The sequence below is a fragment of the Pyrgilauda ruficollis genome, unplaced genomic scaffold (assembly GCF_017590135.1).
Source record: "Pyrgilauda ruficollis isolate IOZ18807 unplaced genomic scaffold, ASM1759013v1 scaffold26, whole genome shotgun sequence".
In the NCBI taxonomy this organism is placed as follows: Eukaryota; Metazoa; Chordata; class Aves; order Passeriformes; family Passeridae; genus Pyrgilauda; species Pyrgilauda ruficollis.
The window spans coordinates 2,793,143-2,813,058 of NW_024523933.1; the positions used below are offsets into that span (position 1 = coordinate 2,793,143).

General features: G+C 41.7%; 1 protein-coding gene across 3 annotated transcripts; it reads right to left on the minus strand.

The window, feature by feature from the left end:
• Window positions 1-852: 852 nt before the first annotated feature.
• Window positions 853-19,557, minus strand: FBXL3 (F-box and leucine rich repeat protein 3). 3 transcript variants are annotated; one of them, XM_041471283.1, is made up of 5 exons: window positions 19,435-19,557; window positions 14,184-14,547; window positions 11,984-12,106; window positions 8,781-8,952; window positions 853-3,860 (listed from the first exon to the last, which is right to left on the minus strand). In XM_041471283.1, the coding sequence occupies exons 2-5, from the start codon at window positions 14,544-14,546 to the stop codon at window positions 3,217-3,219; spliced, it is 1,302 nt and encodes a 433-aa protein (XP_041327217.1). In that variant the 5' UTR covers window position 14,547; window positions 19,435-19,557; the 3' UTR covers window positions 853-3,216. The 3 variants fall into 3 exon arrangements, with proteins under 3 accessions (XP_041327217.1, XP_041327216.1, XP_041327218.1); XM_041471282.1 differs by lacking the exon at window positions 19,435-19,557 and adding an exon at window positions 19,036-19,300; XM_041471284.1 differs by lacking the exons at window positions 11,984-12,106; window positions 19,435-19,557 and adding an exon at window positions 19,036-19,300.
• Window positions 19,558-19,916: the final 359 nt, after the last annotated feature.

Sequence of the window (19,916 nt, forward strand, 5' to 3'; positions counted from 1 at the left end):
CCACCTATTCACCTCTAACACTTAAGGATGGCCTCCTCCTGAAAGTCACACAGGGAGCAGTAGGTAGGATCTCACCTCATTTCACTCACAGCCAGGTGGTATTAGCACTTGCCCAACAATAGGAACCAGGGGACTGTCCAAACTGCCAGGCTCAAGGATAAGCATGGCATTGTGTCAGTGTCAGTCTTTACTCACACTTTGAATACAGGACTTGTTCATCACTTCAGACTGTGCTTGGTTCTGCTCCCTGCTCTTATGCATATTTCACTTGAGGGCAAAAATATACAATCATTCTGTACTACAATGATTTCCAAGTCTACACACTGGTCTTGAGCAAAACTGCTGCATTACCACACCTGTGGGCTGCTCGGGGTTGTAAGCCACACTTCATTCCATGAGGGTTCTCCAGCAAAGCAGATCCTGGCCCATCATCCATCAAGGTCAAACAGAGTGTGCTGCTCCTGTTTCTCAAAGCACCACACAATGAAAGTCACCGGTACCAATACTCTCTGCCTTCCCCCTCACAAACCCACTTGTGACCCATAGATGTTCTGGATTAAGAGAGCTGCTGCCTTCAATATCTTAAATTGTAACCACTTGGAGGTGAGATTTGTCACTGCACACATTAACTCCTACCCAAAACTGGACAACTGAGCCAACACTTGCGTTTTGTTATTCTGATAATAAGAAATAAAGGTGAGCTCGGGGAAAATGATACATCTATGACATTCACGTTCCTGTTTCTAGTGAATTTTGTGAGTCTGTAGTACTCTTTACTTCTTGTGCCATGATTTTTATGTATTTGAATTGTTTCAACATCTAGAAGGCAAAAGAAGACACAGAATTTGCTCAAAAAGCACTGTAGGCTTGCTGGCAAGTTTATGTCATAGTTGGATTATTTGAACAAAGAATGCAGTAATTGATTCAATGTGTAACTGCTGACCTCCCATGGAAGAGGGAGACAACTGCTTTTAAGCAGTTTTCTTGTGGTGAACATCTTAATAACCGCTATAATGTGATCGTGCATGCAGGAAGGACTTTTTGAAGTCAGTGCAACAACACAGGCTTCTCAAAGCCGGCCAGTTACCTTGATGGGGTATTCTGAAGCAGTTCTGCTACAGCCAACCCTGCCACCTTCAGCTCCTAATACCTTCCTCACACCAGGAACGCTGGGTGTCAAAGGTGTGACTTCAAAGGAGTGGGATCTGGTACTGAGGTTGTGCTTTGCCTTTCAGTTAGTTATTCCCACTACCAACACATTGGCGACTTACCTTGCAGCATTGGGACACCTACAGTCAAGGTCCAAAGAGCTTTTGGCTCCATTACTAATGGTATTACTTCACATTAATTTAGTGAAAACTAAATCCTATTCCCCAGACTACAAATGTTACTCCACCTTGCTCATACAGGCAGTTCTGAGAGGTGGGTTATGAAAGACACAGAGCTTTTTTACTTTTACAGACTAAATATATTGACACCTTTTGTACAAATAAAAGCAAATTATAGTATTACATTAATTTAACAAATTCTAATACAAAAACCGCATATTTCATAAAATGCAATTTTTAAATCAAAGCTCTACAGAAACATACAATTCCCCTATAAAGATGTCCAGTCCGCTGAGCATTGTTTGCTCAAAATATAGTTATGAACTTAAATACACTCATAAGTGTATTACACTAAATGATACATTCGGATAAACATGACTGAAATCAGAGATGAAGGAAATCTACTTACTACCAGAGGAGCTGTACAGCTCAAGTGAGAAGCAGCCACCAGCTAAGCTCAACCCAGCCCGCGGGGGCAGCTCTGCCTTGCTGAGGGCTGACCACATCTCTCAAACATGCCGCTGTCTGGGCAACACTTCAGGGTTACCATCAGCAACCTCAAAGAGAAAATAACTTGGCAGTAAGAAATGAAGTCACAAGCCACATCCAGATCACAGGCAGTCTCTTGCCTACACCACTTACAAACTAAAAACTTTCTTTAATAAAACTCATTTATCAAATGTTCAAAACAAATTTTTGCCTACTGCTCTACTTCACCAAGTTTTGAATTGTTAAATATTATGAAATGACAGAACTAGCTGAATTAAAGGTATACAAAAATTATCATCTATCAAACATCCACTTTATACATAAACATTTCTGAAACAGATTTACAGTATACAGTTAGTTTATACAGCTTAAGCAACTGTTCCAAAGTCATTTCTGTCAAACTGAAAGCAGCCAAAAGGTCTAAGGTTTAGTGAAAAGGTTCTTGGTCAACATTCAAATTTTACCTTTCTCACCTCACACTGCTCACACCCACGTCCATCAGAATAACATTGCTGGGTTCATTTCACAAACCATACATTATTCCATCTCACCATATGCTGCCAAACCGGTTAATGTGCAAGAATAGCTCATTAACTCCAGTGTGGTTTTAAATACAATGTATCTACATTTTCCCCCAGAATGCTTTCGCTTCCTGAGCTAGACATAAAATACCTTAAAACAGGTTTAGACGCAGATCTGAGACCTCATAAGCAAACTACATTAAAATGCATAGAGCGTGGAAAAAACCCCACACCGCTTTTGGTAGCTCGCACTACTGGATGTTAGCGCTCTAAATACATTTTAGATGGATCTAATAATCTGTTGAATAAGGTGGTAAACTTAATACTTTAGTTGTCTAAACTTATTATTGTGTATTGCTTTTGCCTTTATGACTTAACAGAATGCGTGTATTTCACAGGCTACTAAACACTCCTCATGATCATCATCTTGTCATCGAGGTGACTGGATTTAAAATGCTACAGCCTGCAACAAAAGCATGCAATTTTGGTGGGGTTTTGCTTAGCTTTTTAAGATCAAATATGATTTTGTCCAATACTACTAATCTAAATCAAAGAGAAACACCATATTAAAACTGGTATTTTGCAAGTGCATTTCAATGTTTTAAATAATTTTTATTTCCAAAAATATCTGACGTCACCTTTAGTGACAAAGACTAAATATAAAACAAAAACCTGAATTTGTTTGGATGAATTTGTTTGGACTCTTTTAGTTCTCAAGTTCCAAAACAATTTTTGAAAGAAAAATTAATTTTCTAATCAAACCATTAATTAACTTGCAGCAAAATCTATATTATTAAATAAGCTTATACAGGAAATTGCAATATGATAAGCTTGGGTTTAAGGTGCTACTCCATTCGCCCTGGAGTCTTTTAAGGACTTTACCAAGTGGGCATCATGTCTGGGAACCAGACTCTACCAAGATGCTTTGAAACCTCCCAGTGAATCTGCTCTAAGCTGTATTTCTGATCAGGAATCAAAACTTCCTCCATAATAGAGAGCTGAGAGAGGCGACCGCCACACATCTTCACGAACTCCACAAAGGCACTGCAAGAGACTTCACATTCTCCGAGACCCACGGCCGACAGGTACTTGCACCGCTCCGCGATGCAGATCAGCTCCTCGTCCAGCGGCCGCAATCCATTGGCACACACCACCAGTTCAACCAACCGCGGGCACGTCATCCCAACGCGGCCCAGCACGTCCTTGCTGACTGACCTTCCGAAGTACAGGTGAGTGACGGGTATCTCGTAACGAAAGAACGGGTCAAACTCCTCCTCATACAAGAAAAAGTACATGACTAAATTTACTTTAGGAGAATGCTTGATGAAAGCGTCCCAGCTGCTCTTCTGAATGGTGTGGAACTGAGTCTGTCCGGGATTTTCACTGACCACATCGATGCGCAAGTGTTCTAACCTGACGTGTTTCTCCGAAGACAGAGCGAGCAGCAGCTCATCGCTCAGCAGGTGGTAGTTCAGCGCCAGCTCACGCAAGCCGTGGCACTGGTCAGCCACACACAGGATACCTGTGAGAACACAACACGATGCAAGGGGTTACACAGATAAAGGCACTGATGACTGAACATAAAACAGGAGGGAATTGCCTATGTGCGTCAGGAGAGTGCTCTGGGCATCTATTCCAAACGTGCAACCAAGACCTTAAATCAAAACCAAATCAAACCGGACAACCGGAACATTAATCTTTTTCACAAGCAGGATCAGTGATGTCTTTGTACCTACATGTGAGACAGACAGACACAATGTGACTACATCTCTGTTCACTTCTTTATGATTCCCAGCAAAACAAACACATAAACAGAGTGACAAATACATAAATAGCATATTCTGACTGTTCTGCCCTGTTGTAAGACCACATATACTCAACCTCATTTTTGTAAAAGGTGCTTATTCATAATAAAAGTATTTCCTTAGCCAGCTCTGGAAGAACTGCTGGGTGCTCTGTGGCTGACAAAGCAACTGTGAATGAAATTTGTCACCTGAAGAAGGCAAATGTAAAGCAAAAGTAAAATGAATGTTAGATTTTAATTCAACAGAGAGGCTGCTGCTGTCAGTATTTGTTTTTTTCTAGGCAAGTATAAATGCTTAAATTTGGAAAAGCTACAGCAAAAAAGAGACAAAACAGTAGAAATTTGGAGCAGTAATTTCTAAACCAGCAATTTTCAGATTCTTTTTAATGATTCAATATAATCTGCAGCTCAAAGAAGACAAAAATATTAAAAAGAGAATCCAGGTCAGTCTAAGGTTTCCACTCACACTATTTCTAGATACAAGTGATGGTATTATACTGGTAACAGTACTGAAAAAAATAAAAAGCACTAAGAACAGCATTCAGTCCTCTGCATTTCATGTGACCCAGAAAACTGCATGAAATGTAGGATACGGCCTTTCCATTAAGAGAAGGGATGAGAACATAGCATTTAACGTGGAACTGAAAAACCTGAGCTCATAACACTGTCGTTCTGAAGCAACAGGAAGGAATTCAGAAAAAGGCAGTTATTTTAAAGTGCAGCTATTAAATTTAAGAGAAGCCTGTGATGAGCATAGAAACACTTTCTTAAAAAGAAAAATCACTGCAAAAACATTGCATGAATCAGAAGGGTCACTATGACCACTCTCTAAGGAAACTCAGACATGCTGCTTCAGAATACCTAGGTCTGTTGAGATAGAAAGTATTTGAGGCACTTTCAAGATCCATACACATTTTCTCATCTAAACAAAGCTTGTTGTCCTGGCTGCCATCCTTCCACAAATCTTTGTTAACTTTAGGGGTACATTATGGACCAGTGCAGCGCAAAAAGGGAAGAGTTGGGGTACAACTTACTGTGATTTTTATGGGTCTAGAACTGGATATACATGGTCTGTCAATGCAATTATGCATCCTACATAAAGAGCTGACAATGTATACAATGTAGACAGGTACTAGAGTGCCTGCCTAGAGCCCATGTACTTCACAGAACACCCCTAGGCACTGCCTACACCTTTGTGTCACTGAGAGGTAAACGGCTCTGCTCTCTGATCTTACTGCAGAGTTGCATCAAAAAAATCGCTGACCCATGATGTCCCTGAGGAAGGCACACTTGACACCTGCTCTGCTTCCCAGCTCCCACCCCAAGAGAAGCAGCCCTCCTACCCCATGCCACAGCACAAATACCACCTTTACAGGAACACTTCAGGAACTGTTCCAACAGTTACTATCTCAGAGCAGGAACATCAAACAGAAGTAACTTCAGATAAGCTCACAAAGATTAGAAATACATCACTGCCTTTGTTTCTCCTGCCCAAACTCAAACGTGCCCCTTTATCTTCGTACAGTAACTTAGAGCAATTCACTGTTTGATATCCATCTTTTTACTTTATCCCTGAAGTAGTGAAGTCTCTTGCTCTACTTTTATTACTCTTTTCTGTCCTTCACTAAAAAATTTCTTGAGAACTGACCTAGTAACGAACATTCCTGCCTCCTCCAATCTGAAGACATTTTAATTGCATCTATAAGTAATTAGTTTTGCAACTCACAGCCCTTTTGGTTCAATAAAGTTTTTCTACGTTTATAGCAGCCTGCTAATTATAATATCCCCATTACAAAAAAAAAAAAACCAGGTCACATTTTCCTTCAAGAGTCTCATTTTTGCAGCCTGCCTGCTCTTGAAGCCAACTATCCACATACCAGCTGCTTTCTTTGTTCCACTTGGTGGGTTGCCCCTCCCTGGACACCAATGTCCAGTGCGCAATCACTCCCTTCCCCAGCTGGGCAGAGGAGAGAGAATACTGTTAAACAAGAGTGAAGATAAAGGTGACAGGGAGAGATCACTCACCAATTACCATCACGGGTAAGACAGACTCAACTTGGGGAAATCAATATATTATCAATTGAATCAGAGTAGGGTAATGAGAAATAGAACTGAATCTTAACACTCCTTTTTTCTTCCCAGGTTTAACTTCCTCATGACTTTCTCTACCTTTTTCCCTCCCAGCAGCACACGAGTACAGGGAATGAGAGCTGTAGTCAGTTCTTCAGACATTGTCTCTGCTACTCCTTCCTCCTCAGGGGCAGACCACCCCTCACTCGCTTTCCCAGCTCTATCATGGAGTCCCTCACATGGGAGCAGTCCCCCATGAACTTCTCCAGCGGGAGTCCTTCTCAGGCTGCAGTTCTTCACAAAGTGCTCCAGCATGGGTCCCTTCCATAGCATGCAGTCCTTCAGGAACAGACTCCAGTGTTCCACACAGGGTCAATTCCTGCCATCAAACCTGCTCCAGCATGGGCTCCTCTCTCAACAAGTGCTTCCAAGAGACTCTTCCAGCATGGGCTTCCCACAGGGTCACAGCCTCCTTCCAGCATCCATCTGTTCCAATATGAGGTCCTCCATGGGCTGCAGGTGGACCTCTGCTCCAGCCCCTCCACGAGCTGCAGGGGCACAGCTGCCTCACCATGCTTGCACCATGGGCTGTAGGAGAATCTCAGTTCTGGCACCTGGATCAGCTCCTGCCCCTCCTTCTTCACTGACCTTGATGTCTGCAGAGTTGTTTCCCCCATGTGTTCTCACTCCTGTCTCCAGCTGCAATTGCTCTCCTGCAGTACCTTTTCCCCCTTCTTAAACACGTTATCCCAGAGGTGCTACTATTGTCACTGGGCTTGGCCTTGGCTCTGCTGGACATGGGGAAGCTTCTGGCAGTTTGGTTATTCCAGAGGTGCTACTATTGTCACCAATGGGCTTGGCCTTGGCTCTGCTGGACATGGGGAAGCTTCTGGCAGTTTTCACAGAAACTACTCCGGTAGCCCCATCACTGCCCCACAAAACAAGTACCATGCAAACCCAGTGCATCCACTTTTTTCTCCATCCCAAGGCACACCCATATCTGAATTAAGCAATTAAACTCTCCTACTGTTTGCTCAGCACTCCCTGGTTTTGTTACTAATGCATCTTACCCCAATCTATTCATCCTCCATGAAGGACATGTGCTCCTTTAACAGGCACCACCATTTCTTACCCATTGTTCCTTCAATTTACAACCGTGCAAGATACATCAATCAGAACACACCCATGTCTCCTCCCAAATTATCAAGTGTATGATGTTCCAATGAAGCCTTCTAGCAAGGATTATCCACAAACCAGAAAAGTCTGCTAGAGCTGACAGGTTACTGTTCGATCCAAGTCCAAGGAAATTACTCTCTCTGCCTAGCTACAAATTACTGCTGAAGCCTTTTCCTCTTGACAAACATGCTACGGCTCTTTCACTTCTCAGACACAAGGATTCTCAAAAAACAATTTTAAGCTGGAAAAGCCAGTCCCTCAAGCCAATTTAAACAACCCCCATCTGCAACTAGAAAGCTTTGGAGGAGGCAATATTGCAGTTAATTCCATGAACACTTTGCGGACCAGGCTACTGCAAAACACCAGTCCTGCATTTTCAGGACTTCTTGATACAAAACCAAATATGAGGCTCTGTCTGAGAGATACACTTACAAAAGTTATTAAGTTTGTTTTGTTTGTTATCACTACAGTAACACGCCCTCTGCAACACTACTGCTTTCCCCTTTCCCTTTGTAGGAATCCTGCTGGTGAATTTGACAGATAATAAAAGTAGCATTTACAGCTGCCATGTATTTGCATGGAGAAAGTTATAGTGTTACGGTTTCTATGGTTTCTACTCATCCTCAGAAGAGGAATCATACTAAGTTGCTAGCATTTCATTTACAAGTCCTCTTCCCTTTCTCAGTGGAAAATTGTATGTGTTAAGTGATGGTCTGTGAATAAAACTTGCCGTGTGTTGCGTAAGTCTACCACAAATGTTAATTCTGTGAACTTCAACAATCTTCAGTGATTTTGTTCTGGTATGAGCTGGCTTCATTCTTTTTACAGACACACTTAAGAGTGTTAGAGAAGTACATTTGGTGACTGTAGAAGTTTTGCACAGCTCAGTCTCATCTCCCCTTTTTGACGCTGTCCGCAGTTTTCCTCCAGCGATGACTTTCTTTCAGAATTACTAAACCAGCATCTTCCTAATCCCTGGCATTGCAACAGTCAAAACCCACACATAACATATATGGAAAATAAACTTGTGTTCCAAAAAAGCTTCATTATATTGGAATACTTTGTCATTGCACAAATAGAGCACAACCAATTTGATATGTTCTCATTAAGTTCCACATGAGGTTAACTATCTACCCACAACAGACATGCACTATTTTATCATTAGCCCAGCAGTCACTGTGAAGTGGTAGGATAGACGGACTGACCACCAGCTGAAAGTACTTTATTCAGGGACAGTTACTGGTAGTACCATACTCATCTTCCCTCTTACCCCACCCCTATGTTATCAGAGGTGTACTGGTTTCAGACAGAATTTAATACATGCATTAAAAAATCCCAACCAATCAACCAAAAAATCCCCAACAGGCTAACCCCAAAGCCACAGTAGCTTACCAGCTGGAGAAACATGAGGACAGCTGCTCATTTTCAACAGTTTGAGTGTGTCGCTGTTGTTAGCCACCAGAACCTTGAGAGATGGATCATCTACGGGTGTGTCATCAATCTTAAGTGAAGAGAGGGATTTGGAGTTCACAAACACCACTGTCAGTGCAGAAATAAAGTGAGACTGAAAAAGAAAGGGAGTATAAATGAAAGAGTGGTATGTGAAGTAAAAATCTCAATGGTTTCACACTGTGCACAGCAGTCCTAGTTTTTACTTCTTGACAGTATTTGTTGAAAAAGCATTCTTTTGATATTGCATCATTAAAAAATGATACTAAAATACGGACATTTAGTTCTCCACTTCCTTAGTAGAGGAAGTGTAATAATTTTTTGCTATCTGTTTATGAATTGGGCAAGTCAGAATGTATAACATTAGATGTTAATCAAGAACCTCACCCTGGACAATCCACTGCACAAATTTAAATCTACAGAAAGACCACAAGCAAAGGGAAAGCCTAGAAGCCCTCATTTTGAGGATTTTTTTTTAATGTCCCTTCAACAGATGAGGCAAGTCACACTCTAAAAGAAGCATCTTCTGGAAGATGAATTCCCTCATGGCAAGTTGTACTGCATTGGTGAGACGCAAACACAGTCAGGAGTGTTTGTATCCAAAGACTGTACTGCCTGCCTACCACCCACATAGGAGTATTTAGGGTTTGGATGGATTTCTTGGAAACTAACTGGAGTGGTCCAAACAGAGCCAAGGAGCAGGAAAACTATTAATTACTGAATAAGCAGCACAGATAAGGTAGGACAAGTGCTCAGCATTTTTGCATAACCACTAAAACTTATCATTAAAGACAGAGCCCTGGGAACCTGAACTTGAGAAACACAGACTAAGGAGCAGATACAGTAGTGATTGTAAAAAGCACTGGTGGCATGAAGTGAATAGTTAGTTCATCTTCATGATTTCTTATCAGACTGACCAAATAGAAGACTTTAAAAAAGTATTTTCTCCATGCACTACATTAAGCATCTTTAAAAAAATTGAACTGCTACTTGGATTTCAAGCCTGTTTCACTCTGAGCCACAAGCACATATCCTGAATACAGTTACATGAGAGAAGGCCTGGTAACAATTTTTGTTCCTTCTTAGATGATATATTTGTGATTTTTGATAAAACTGCCACACAATTAGATTTAGAGTAGGACTTACTGCTTTCACGTTTACACAAACTTTCAAAGTCAGTCCGTGCAAATGGAAACAGGAAGTTCAACTCAGAATCTTTACACACTTTGGCTTTAGGGACCACTCCAACTATCCTAACAGTATGCTGCTTCTATATGTTATATACAGAAGAAAAGACACTACAATATTATTTCAACTTTGTATTATGGGAGTTTTAGTACTGTGGTTTTATTCTCTGTATTTAGAAAAAGAAGGCTGTTAAATAGAAAGTCAAAGAAAGTTAACCACACTTATTAAAAAAGGTAACTTGAACCTTCTAGTTTGAAGAGCTAACAGGAAACAGGCAATATCCCAACATGTAAAAGCTGCTCTTTTCAGTATTGCCACATCTTTATATCTATAGCATAATTCTTTAAAAGATTCTATTCACCTAGAATGTACTTAGTGAAAAGACAGGCAACACAACTCTGAGTGACAGGTATTTGCCACATGTCAGGTCACTTGACAACAAGAAAGCACTAATGAAGATAATGCCAAGTAGTTCAGACTTCCTATACAGTCTTGATAAAAATAAAAACCCCCACCACACCAAAAAAAAAAAAATCCAGAACCACAGCAAAGTATTAAACCATTTTCCAAATTAATTCATCTCTGTCTGCTTTTCATCTAATAGACCTGTCACTAACAGCTTCCCACAAGAATTCAACCATGGCCAAATTAAATTCTTTAGTTTCACTAGTTGTCCCTTATGCAAGTGACAAAACTATTGGAGTTGTAAGCACCAAAAGGCAAATTATCCTTAGAGCTGATTTTGGCTTATTTTGAATCTATTTTTTTAAAGGTCAAATGTGAACTTACTGAGAACAAAAAAAGGAAGCTTGTGCTTTATAAACCTTGAAGCTGAACAATAGCATAGCATGAGCAATTAAAAGTAATTACTCAACAAGCTGAACATGACCCTAATATATCCCTCCAGAGAAAGCTAAGAGATCTAAAGCAGCATTCAGAGTAATAAAGAAAACAATTAGAAAGAGCTGAAAGGACCAAGTATTTTCAATAAACTGTGGATTGTTTTCACTACATTCAGGTTTTCTTATCATCACACCTCGAAGAACATCAGAAAAGGAAAAAAATCAGAGCAAAAGTAGTTAAATATCTGAAAAGCCTCTTTGAAAATTACGGATTAAAAATATGTATTCAAGAGAGCTACATGATGTGGCAGTGACCACAAGGATAATAACTGATAAGCCTTCTGTAGCTAACCTTACCTGCAGCCTACTTCCTTTCCTGAGGCTGTCTCTAGTTCTTCCTTGTCCTTACTGCCATCACCAGCCATGACATCACTGGGATTGAGCTAATAATCTGTTTGTATCTGGCCCCTCACAACCACTCCCCTGCTCCTCAGCAATAGCACACTTCCACCTCACTACCAGGAATGCATCTCTAAAAGCACATGTAAGAGATGTGTCATCCAGATTAAATGCTTTCTAACAAGATCTGATTTTTGGTAAACATGCAAGGCAAAAATCTTGACTGAAAATTTCAGAAATACAGTGCACTTCACCAAGTATGCTAATGCTTGACTGACTGACATGAAGCCCTGCAAATCATGATCCTATTTCTTTCTGAAGAGATTGTGTAAGCCCTATGGCAAGTCCACAATGATAAAACTCTACTACTCATTTGACTGTAACTGTCTCCTAAACAAACCCCACAACACAACTACACAGACCTGAACTGTCTAGCCTCTTGCACCACGCTGCTCAGCACTACATTGAGGTCAACAGACCGGAGGACTTGAAAGAACAAGGTCAGGCCTACACTCTCATATGATTCAGAGACTGAATGGAACTTCATATATCCATCACTGTACATATCAGCTCCTCCCTTTATTTGAGGCCAGACCACTAATAAACTTTTCTTTATCCAAGATTCATATTCCTACAATAGAACTTTTCATAAAGTTACAGAAGTACTGTATGAAACACTGCAATACTTTGCAATAGAAAATATATATAATAAAATACCTTTGGTAAATCCATGAAGCTTGGCCGGGCAGTTGAAATTAGCCCAAGTGTTTTCAGAGAGCAATTCACAAGCTGTGATAAAATATCACAAGCTGCTTCTGCAGATTCCTTGCTACTGTCCACCTTAAAACAAAATGAATTTGGTGTTCAGAATGCACTGCAAATACACTCTTTAACTTTGTTTTTTACTTTACCTTCTGAAATGTGATGTAAAATAAAACAAACCTCATTGCGTATCCATCAGTGTTTATTCCCCAAAAAAGTATGAATCAAAAATCCAAGACTATTTGCTATAAATTTACTACTCTTCTAAACACTTTGGTAAAGTATAGCATGGTGAGGGGTCAACTAAACAAACAGTTTGTTCCAAGATACTTATTCCACATCAAATAACAAGAAAGTGGAGGGTCCAGAGCCTATTCCACTTTCTCTGTACATTCCTCCTTACTAAAATGCAAGAATTCTGTAAATCCTTTACTATGTGCAAAAGCCACTTCTTTTTACAGTAGCCCAGTTCACAAAATTGAGCTGCTGGAGAGTTAAGTGCCTTATTATATGAATCTGAATGACTGGCCCTTCACTGTTAAAACCACAACACATGCAATGGATACTCTGAAAAAACCAAACAAACAAACCAACACAAAACCTTAATTAGTCAGCTTGCTGCCCAACCAAATCACTTAGAGTGTCTCTGGGGGGACTTCCCCTGCCTCTCATACGTGCTTTCTGAATAACCCCTTATGTACAGCAGCCACGACAGCTTCGCAAACCAGCAGAACAGTATAAAGCTTCATCACAGGATCAAATTTAACTCCACCGTAAGCCCTGCTACCTTGGCAGCAATAGATTAAGTCAAATGACTGTTCATTTTCTGCTCAAACACAAGCTGAAAAAACTTGATTTTCAACAAACTCATTCTTCTTTGCATACAGAAAACAGCCCTCTGGTTTTCAGCCTTTACAGACGACTGATGAGTGTTACACCCACTTCCTTGTGTGTTCTGCAGCACTGAGGACAACTGAAGTGACACATGAAAGAATTGATGGATCACCCTATGAGCAAAGGGCACCCGAAATTCTTTGGGTGTAAAGCAACACAGACAGGAGATAAGACAATGGGAGGTCACTCCACTACAGCCCTAGGTTTTCTTTATTTGGATGCTGATAAAAGCCCTGCAAACCACGTGGTAACAGCTTGTATCTGGTACTGCAAGCAGGCAGTAGCAATACATGTGATCAGGCAGAGGTGACTCAACTCCTCACACGCTGGTGATTCCAGCATTAGAACTGCCTGATCTCAGAAACAAGTATGATGAACTTGCAGAACACATTTCCTTTCCAAATTTCTCACATAGCTGATGCATATGCAGCCATGAGATTCAAGCACCCTTCCAAAACACACTGGTATGTAAGCCCACATTAAAGGTTTTCATGTGCTGAAAATAATTCCATAATGTGAACAGAACCAATTCTTATCAAATAGTATTTCTCAGCCAGGCACAATGAGTACATGGACTATCCTATGCAAACTGCAAGTACTTTTTCAGACTCCTGAAAAACAGTTGTACAGAATACAGACAATCCCATACAATTTAAGATTAAAACTGCTAATTGATGACTAGCAGTACTGAAGTCACTCTCTGTGCATCAGATGTTTTCTAACCATGAATATTAGAGCCAAGTATCTACAGCATGTGAAATGGGGAAATGCTCAACTTAGGCATCCTGACTGAACTTAATTCTGAGGCAGTAATCCAAACGTGTAGCTGTATCAGAACTATTTCTGTCCACTTCATGAAGCAGAATTTTAAGCAGCTAAACTGCTACAAAAACCCTCAAAAAACCAAAAAAGCCAAAACCAACCAAAAAGCTCACAAAAAAAAACCAAAACCAAACCAGCAAAGGACCCACAAAAACAAACAAAAAACCCCAAACAAACCACACCACCAGCCAAAAAAATTCTCACCTAACAGAAATAAGACAATGAAAAGGTATGTTCAATGCTGTTATTCCAAGTTTTTGAACTGAAAATATACCCAAACAAAGTAATTGGGAGGTAACCTCCATTGTCTACACGTCCATTGAGAGAATCCATTTCTTCCGTATATTAAGCCTGAAAACAAGGCCACCTACCACAGTGACAGCTGCCCTACTCCTTTTAGAATAAAAGTCACTTTTAAAAAGCCTACAAAATACACTACCTTGAAGCTAACATACTGCAGGTGATTGGAATGCCTCTTTATTATTTGCTTGATTAGCTCGGGGTGTGTAGTCCTCAAGTTCGAGGTGGCTGGTTGATTCAGCTCAAACTCAAAGCACCTCCAGAGATCAGGCATATGAAACACCTGGTTCCAGTTCCTGCAGACCTGGGATGCATGAGCACGATCCAGAAGTGGCAAGTACTGGAACACCTGCAGGATAATGTCTTGGAGCAGATTTGCCCAGTCAGGACTCTGCACAACTGTGGTTTTCTTCTCTACAATCTTGTGTCTCTTGGATTCATTCTCAGTTGTGTCGTCAGATGAACTGCTGTTGGCCTCATTAGTTTTCCTTCCTCGTTTCATTCTACAGAAGTAATAAAAAAAAAATCATTATTTATTTTGTAAATGCAAAAGAGCAGAGAACAATATTAACAGAAAACTGTGGAGTTGAAAAAGGGTATTTTATGCAACAACACCTTGACAGGATTTTTTTTCCTGCCATATATAAAGGCAAAAAACCCCAAGTGGCAAACCAAAATGGCAGAAATAACATTATCATCTGAACTGATATCTTTACTATTACTTCTTTAATCATTAACAGTGCCAACCCATTTATAACAGTCACTCTCCTTTCAGTGTTTCCTTTGTGTGTTTGAGAATACTTTGAACCTAATTTGTTTTACTGTATTGTTGATTATTACTCTACTGTTCTACTAATAGAACGATAATCTTCAAAACAATTTTTTGAACACTGACATAAATATTCCTGGCCCAGTCCTATTTATTAGGAACAACACTTGAAACTGTGGAGATAAAAATCAAGGAAGTAAATAATTACTGTATGCATGCTTGCAAGCACTGCATATTGCAGATGTTGTATCAGACCAAATAATTTTTTTCTCAGAGAGGAAGAATATTTTCTTTTAAAATTTATTAATTTAAAATACATTACTTTAATAGGCATCTGTTTTAAATCAGTATCCTTGAAAATATATTTCATCAAGTCCATTGGTGTGCTTTCATTTTTTCAGCTAATAAATAAGCATTACAGAAGATTTCCAGTAACAGTTTGGAAGTTTCAACCCACAAAAAAAAAATCAGAGAAGGGCCAGAAAAAATTCTTCAAAATTGTATTAAATTAGCAAGCCTGCGGCAAAAGTTTGTAGCATATGCTTTTTCCATAATTACGTCACTTAAACAACTTCTACCTTATATTACATTATTGGAGAGAAACAAACCCTTACCACTACATATATCTGAAATACATCCAGGGCTCACTGGGTTTTAATCCAAACATTTTCTTTTGTACATGCCATCTTACAACTGAACTTGGCATCTGAGCATTTATTTTTAAAAGCCTCAGTGTGATGCACATCATGTCCTAAAGGGCTCTGCTACCTCATGCTCAACTACAATGTGCTCAATTCCAGTCTCTAAAGAGCTGAGAGAATCCAGGGGCAGGGTGAGCCTGACACATAAAGCACTCCCATCCTCCCTGATTTCTAGGAGATAAACAAGGACTTCATAACAGCAAAATCATCCTGGTTTAGCATTCAAATACAACTACGTGTCTAGGATTATCATATGCCCAGATCTCTCCTGGGATCTGAAAAGTTACGTTTCCCTGATATGTACTGCGACTAAGTCTGGAAGTACTTCCTAAAACAAAATGCCAGCTAAAAATGATACTGTTCATAATCCAATGCATCACAGATTATTTTCTCAAAGCCAGCACCTCCCTACCTATCTTTAAAAAGCTTTAATCCTAGCTACTCACATGACAGAAGCAAGCTATCACTTAAGGTCTAAAGCCACTCATAAGATGATGCAGACAAACCTGAACATACGGTCACGAAAGACTGATGAAGAAAATTTGTCTTGACTTTTTTCAGCTCCTATTTTTACTCCCACCACACTTGGAAGCAAGCAGAGGATGAAAACAGTACTGGGCAAAAATCTCTACTTGCTTCCTGAGAACTGTTTTCCACGATTCAGTTCCCGTCTATGGGACTATGCAGAGCACAATTCCTGTGCTGGAACAAGCTTTCTGCCAGAGACTCAGTTCTGCGGCTGAGCCACTTCATCAGTGAAGAAAAGCAAGAAAACTGAACAGTGACTCAGAACCATCTGCAACTAAGAAAAATATAAAGGAATTGGATTTTGCAACCATGAAAATGGAATTCAACTTAAAATTAATCAAGATTTAATTGGCAAATTCACTGCAAGCCTGTCATGTTTCTGTTAGAGATAATAACTCAGCATAGTGCAAGAACAATATTTATAATAAGCTAGTCTGAAATGCAACATTAGTTTAAGCTTCAGGCTAAACAAATATTCCAAACAACTAGGTTATAACAAGCATTCACCACAGGCAAGCTATTAACTTGCCAAATTCAGGCTTGCCTGTTTGAAGTCCAAGTCTTTCCAAAGCCATCTGTAGAAAGCTACAGAAGGTACTGTTAGACTGGGCTCTCCAAGTCCTCCTTTACAGAGATCCTGTTTTGTCCTTTGCTAGCAAGGCAGTAAATATGCATGAATGTTCCAGTTAGGTAGGCTACTTTTACCACGGCATTAAGGTAGGGTTTGGGGTTTTTTTCCCCTCTTTTTTGTCTCCCTTTCAGACCAGGAGAGAGCTACCACTGACAAAACTGTATTCATTTTTCTTCTGGAAAAAACGCCTCTGGGGTGTGTTGACAGGAGCGGACCAGGTCATCGACAGCTCTCAATGCGCGCCTCGGAGCTAACTGGGATGAGCTCTAAGTAGTTAATATGTGCTGGTTACAGACCAAAACCCACTCATGGAAGCTGTGGGATAGTGTCCCATATTTTTGTAAACAGCCAACTTAAAAAAACAAAAAGACAACACAGCCATCACTTAGAGATACACTGATGTTTTCTTCTTCCAAGAAAATAAGAAGTTACATGTTCTAAATGCCATGACTTAAAGCAAGGGATGGGGGAAAAACACACCCTTCCAGACAATTTTTTTTGTTACCAACATCTTGCAATTAAAGACATCAAGATTAAGATTTTTGAAACCTTTCAAAAGTATTTCCTTGGCAAACTTTTTCCAAACGTTGCTTTTTTCCAAAGGAAAAAAGTGCCTGAACTCAAGAATAAAAAATATTATTTTAAGAACTGTGTAACTGTTTTGTCATCTAATTTTTGACCAATTTGTTAATCTAATTTTTGGGTTCTCATTTCAGAACTTAAAGTATCAGAATAGGTTTGGGTTTTTTTTAAACGTAACTGATTTCAACCTTTTCACATGCCAACAATAAAACAAATACGAAATTTAAAGAATGCATATTTGCCTGCAGAAGTTTACAGAGCTATCTGAAAATACATTTACTTTTAAAAGGCCACTTAAGAGAGTAAACCTTTCTGGACATTTAACATAAGAACAAGGCAAATGCAATTAGAAGTTCAATTCACTTTGCTTTATGTATCCAGTAATTTAAAGATCTGACCACTTGAAACCCAAGGCCAACTTTTCAACAAGGAAGACGTGGATGCAAAATTCCATACTAGCAAATTACTGTATGAGTAAAACCTACTTTTCAAGGAATGATTGCTTATCACTTCTTAGAAACGCATGAACCATCAATCTTGCTTTTAACTCTCTCTGGCACACTCAGGACACACACATATCACTGTTTTTCAAACTGCTGCTGTAACCAACTTTGCTTTAGAAGCTAAGATCTTGCCAGAAAGGAAAATAAACCCAAAAAAATAAACCACCAAAAATACCCAACTCCATGGGGGCAGAGAGATGGGTGAAAGCCGGGTGCCTGCCTAACTCCTGAAGATTTCCCAAGTAAATTTCTCCACCTATTATAAGGACTTGTTTCTGAACTCCGCACCTGGGCGCAACCCACGCTATCTTGTTTGCAATAGTCATGTCCAACCCTAATCACACAGTTCAGCCACCGAGCAGGAGGAGGAGGAGCAAAGCACGTGCTTAACATTGTTTTTATTGCCGAGTAAGGTGCAGCCAGAACACAACAGCAGTTTAAAAAAAGGGGAAAAAAAAAACCAACAAAAAACCCCACAACCAAAACCAAACAAAACAAACTGTGCAGAGCTGTTTGCACCCGACTGATAGCCTGCCTAACTCCTGAAGATTTCCCAAGTAAATTTCTCCACCTATTATAAGGACTTGTTTCTGAACTCCGCACCTGGGCGCAACCCACGCTATCTTGTTTGCAATAGTCATGTCCAACCCTAATCACACAGTTCAGCCACCGAGCAGGAGGAGGAGGAGCAAAGCACGTGCTTAACATTGTTTTTATTGCCGAGTAAGGTGCAGCCAGAACACAACGGCAGTTTAAAAAAAGGGGAAAAAAAACCCAACAAAAAACCCCACAACCAAAACCAAACAAAACAAACTGTGCAGAGCTGTTTGCACCCGACTGATATCGCTTTCCCAAGAGTCAGTCCAACGGAGCTCGCTGTGCCTCACCCCCGGCCGTTCTAGGAACACCAGGAATGCGCTGAAGGGGAGCACGGGCTGGAAGAGAGGGCGGCCCGGACACGAACCCAACGCCTCCCTGCCGCAAACAACCTGCTCGGCTGGACACAGCGAGGCTTTCACGATTGATTACCGCTCTCACGGGAAAGCCCCGAGGCAGCGACCCCCAAACACGGCGGAGTAGGATTTAAGGATCGCTCGCTACTGCCTGAGAAGGTTCCCCTCAGGGTCGGCTCCTTCCGGCCCAGCCCCGGCGCGGGGCTCCGACAGCCCGGCAGGCCCCGAGCTCCGCCGCCCCCGCTGTTCGGAGCCCGCTCCTGGGGCCTGGGACCCTGCGGATGGTGCCGCTGCGCCGCCGCCCGCCCCTTCCCGCCCCATCACCTGGCGGCTCCCTGCTGCGCTTCGCATTAACCGGGGCTCGGGCCGCGCTGGCGCCTCCGCTCCGGCCACATCAGCTCTCTCCGCCACAGCCGACCCCAGCGCCGCCTCCGCCGCCCGACCGTCCGTCCGTCCCGTCCCGCCCGCGTCGTCGCTTCGCTCCTTCCCTGCCTCGCTCTCTGTTTACTTCCAGCGGCGGAAGCGACGCGAACCAGCCAAAATGGCGGCGGGCGGGCGGGCGGGCGGGGAGGCGGCGGCCCCACCTCCCCTCAGCGCACCCGCCCGCGGCGCCTCGGAGCCGGGGCCGGCGCCAGCTCCTCCTCCCGCCCGTCTGCGCCACGGCTCGGTGCTGGGCGTGTCTTGCCTCGGGCCTGAGCGGGGTCGTGCAGTCTGGAGACGTACCGGGGCTAATCCCAGAATCGGTTAGGTTGGAAAAGTCCTCCAAGATCATCGAGTCCGGCCTGTGATCGAGCGCCCCCATATCAACTACACCAAGGCACTCAGTGCCGCGTCCAGTCTGTCCTTAAATGTCTCCAGGGATAGTGACTCCACCTCCTCCCTGGGCGGCCTGTTCCAGTGCTCAGTCACCCTTTCTGTGAAGAAATTCCTCCTAATGTCCAACCTTAACCTTCCCTGGTGCAGTTTGTGGCTATGCCATCTTGTCCTGTCACTGGTCACCTGGGGGAAGGTGCCGACCCCGACCTGGCGGCAGGCTCCTTTCAGGAGATGTAGAAAGTGACACGGTTTCCCCCTGACCCTCCCTTTTCTTCAGGCTAAACACCACCAGCTCCCGGCTGTTCCTCCGAGGACTTGTGTTCCAAGCACTTCACTGGTTCCTTTGCCCTTCTCTGGACACACTCCAGCTCCTCAATTTCTTTGTTGTA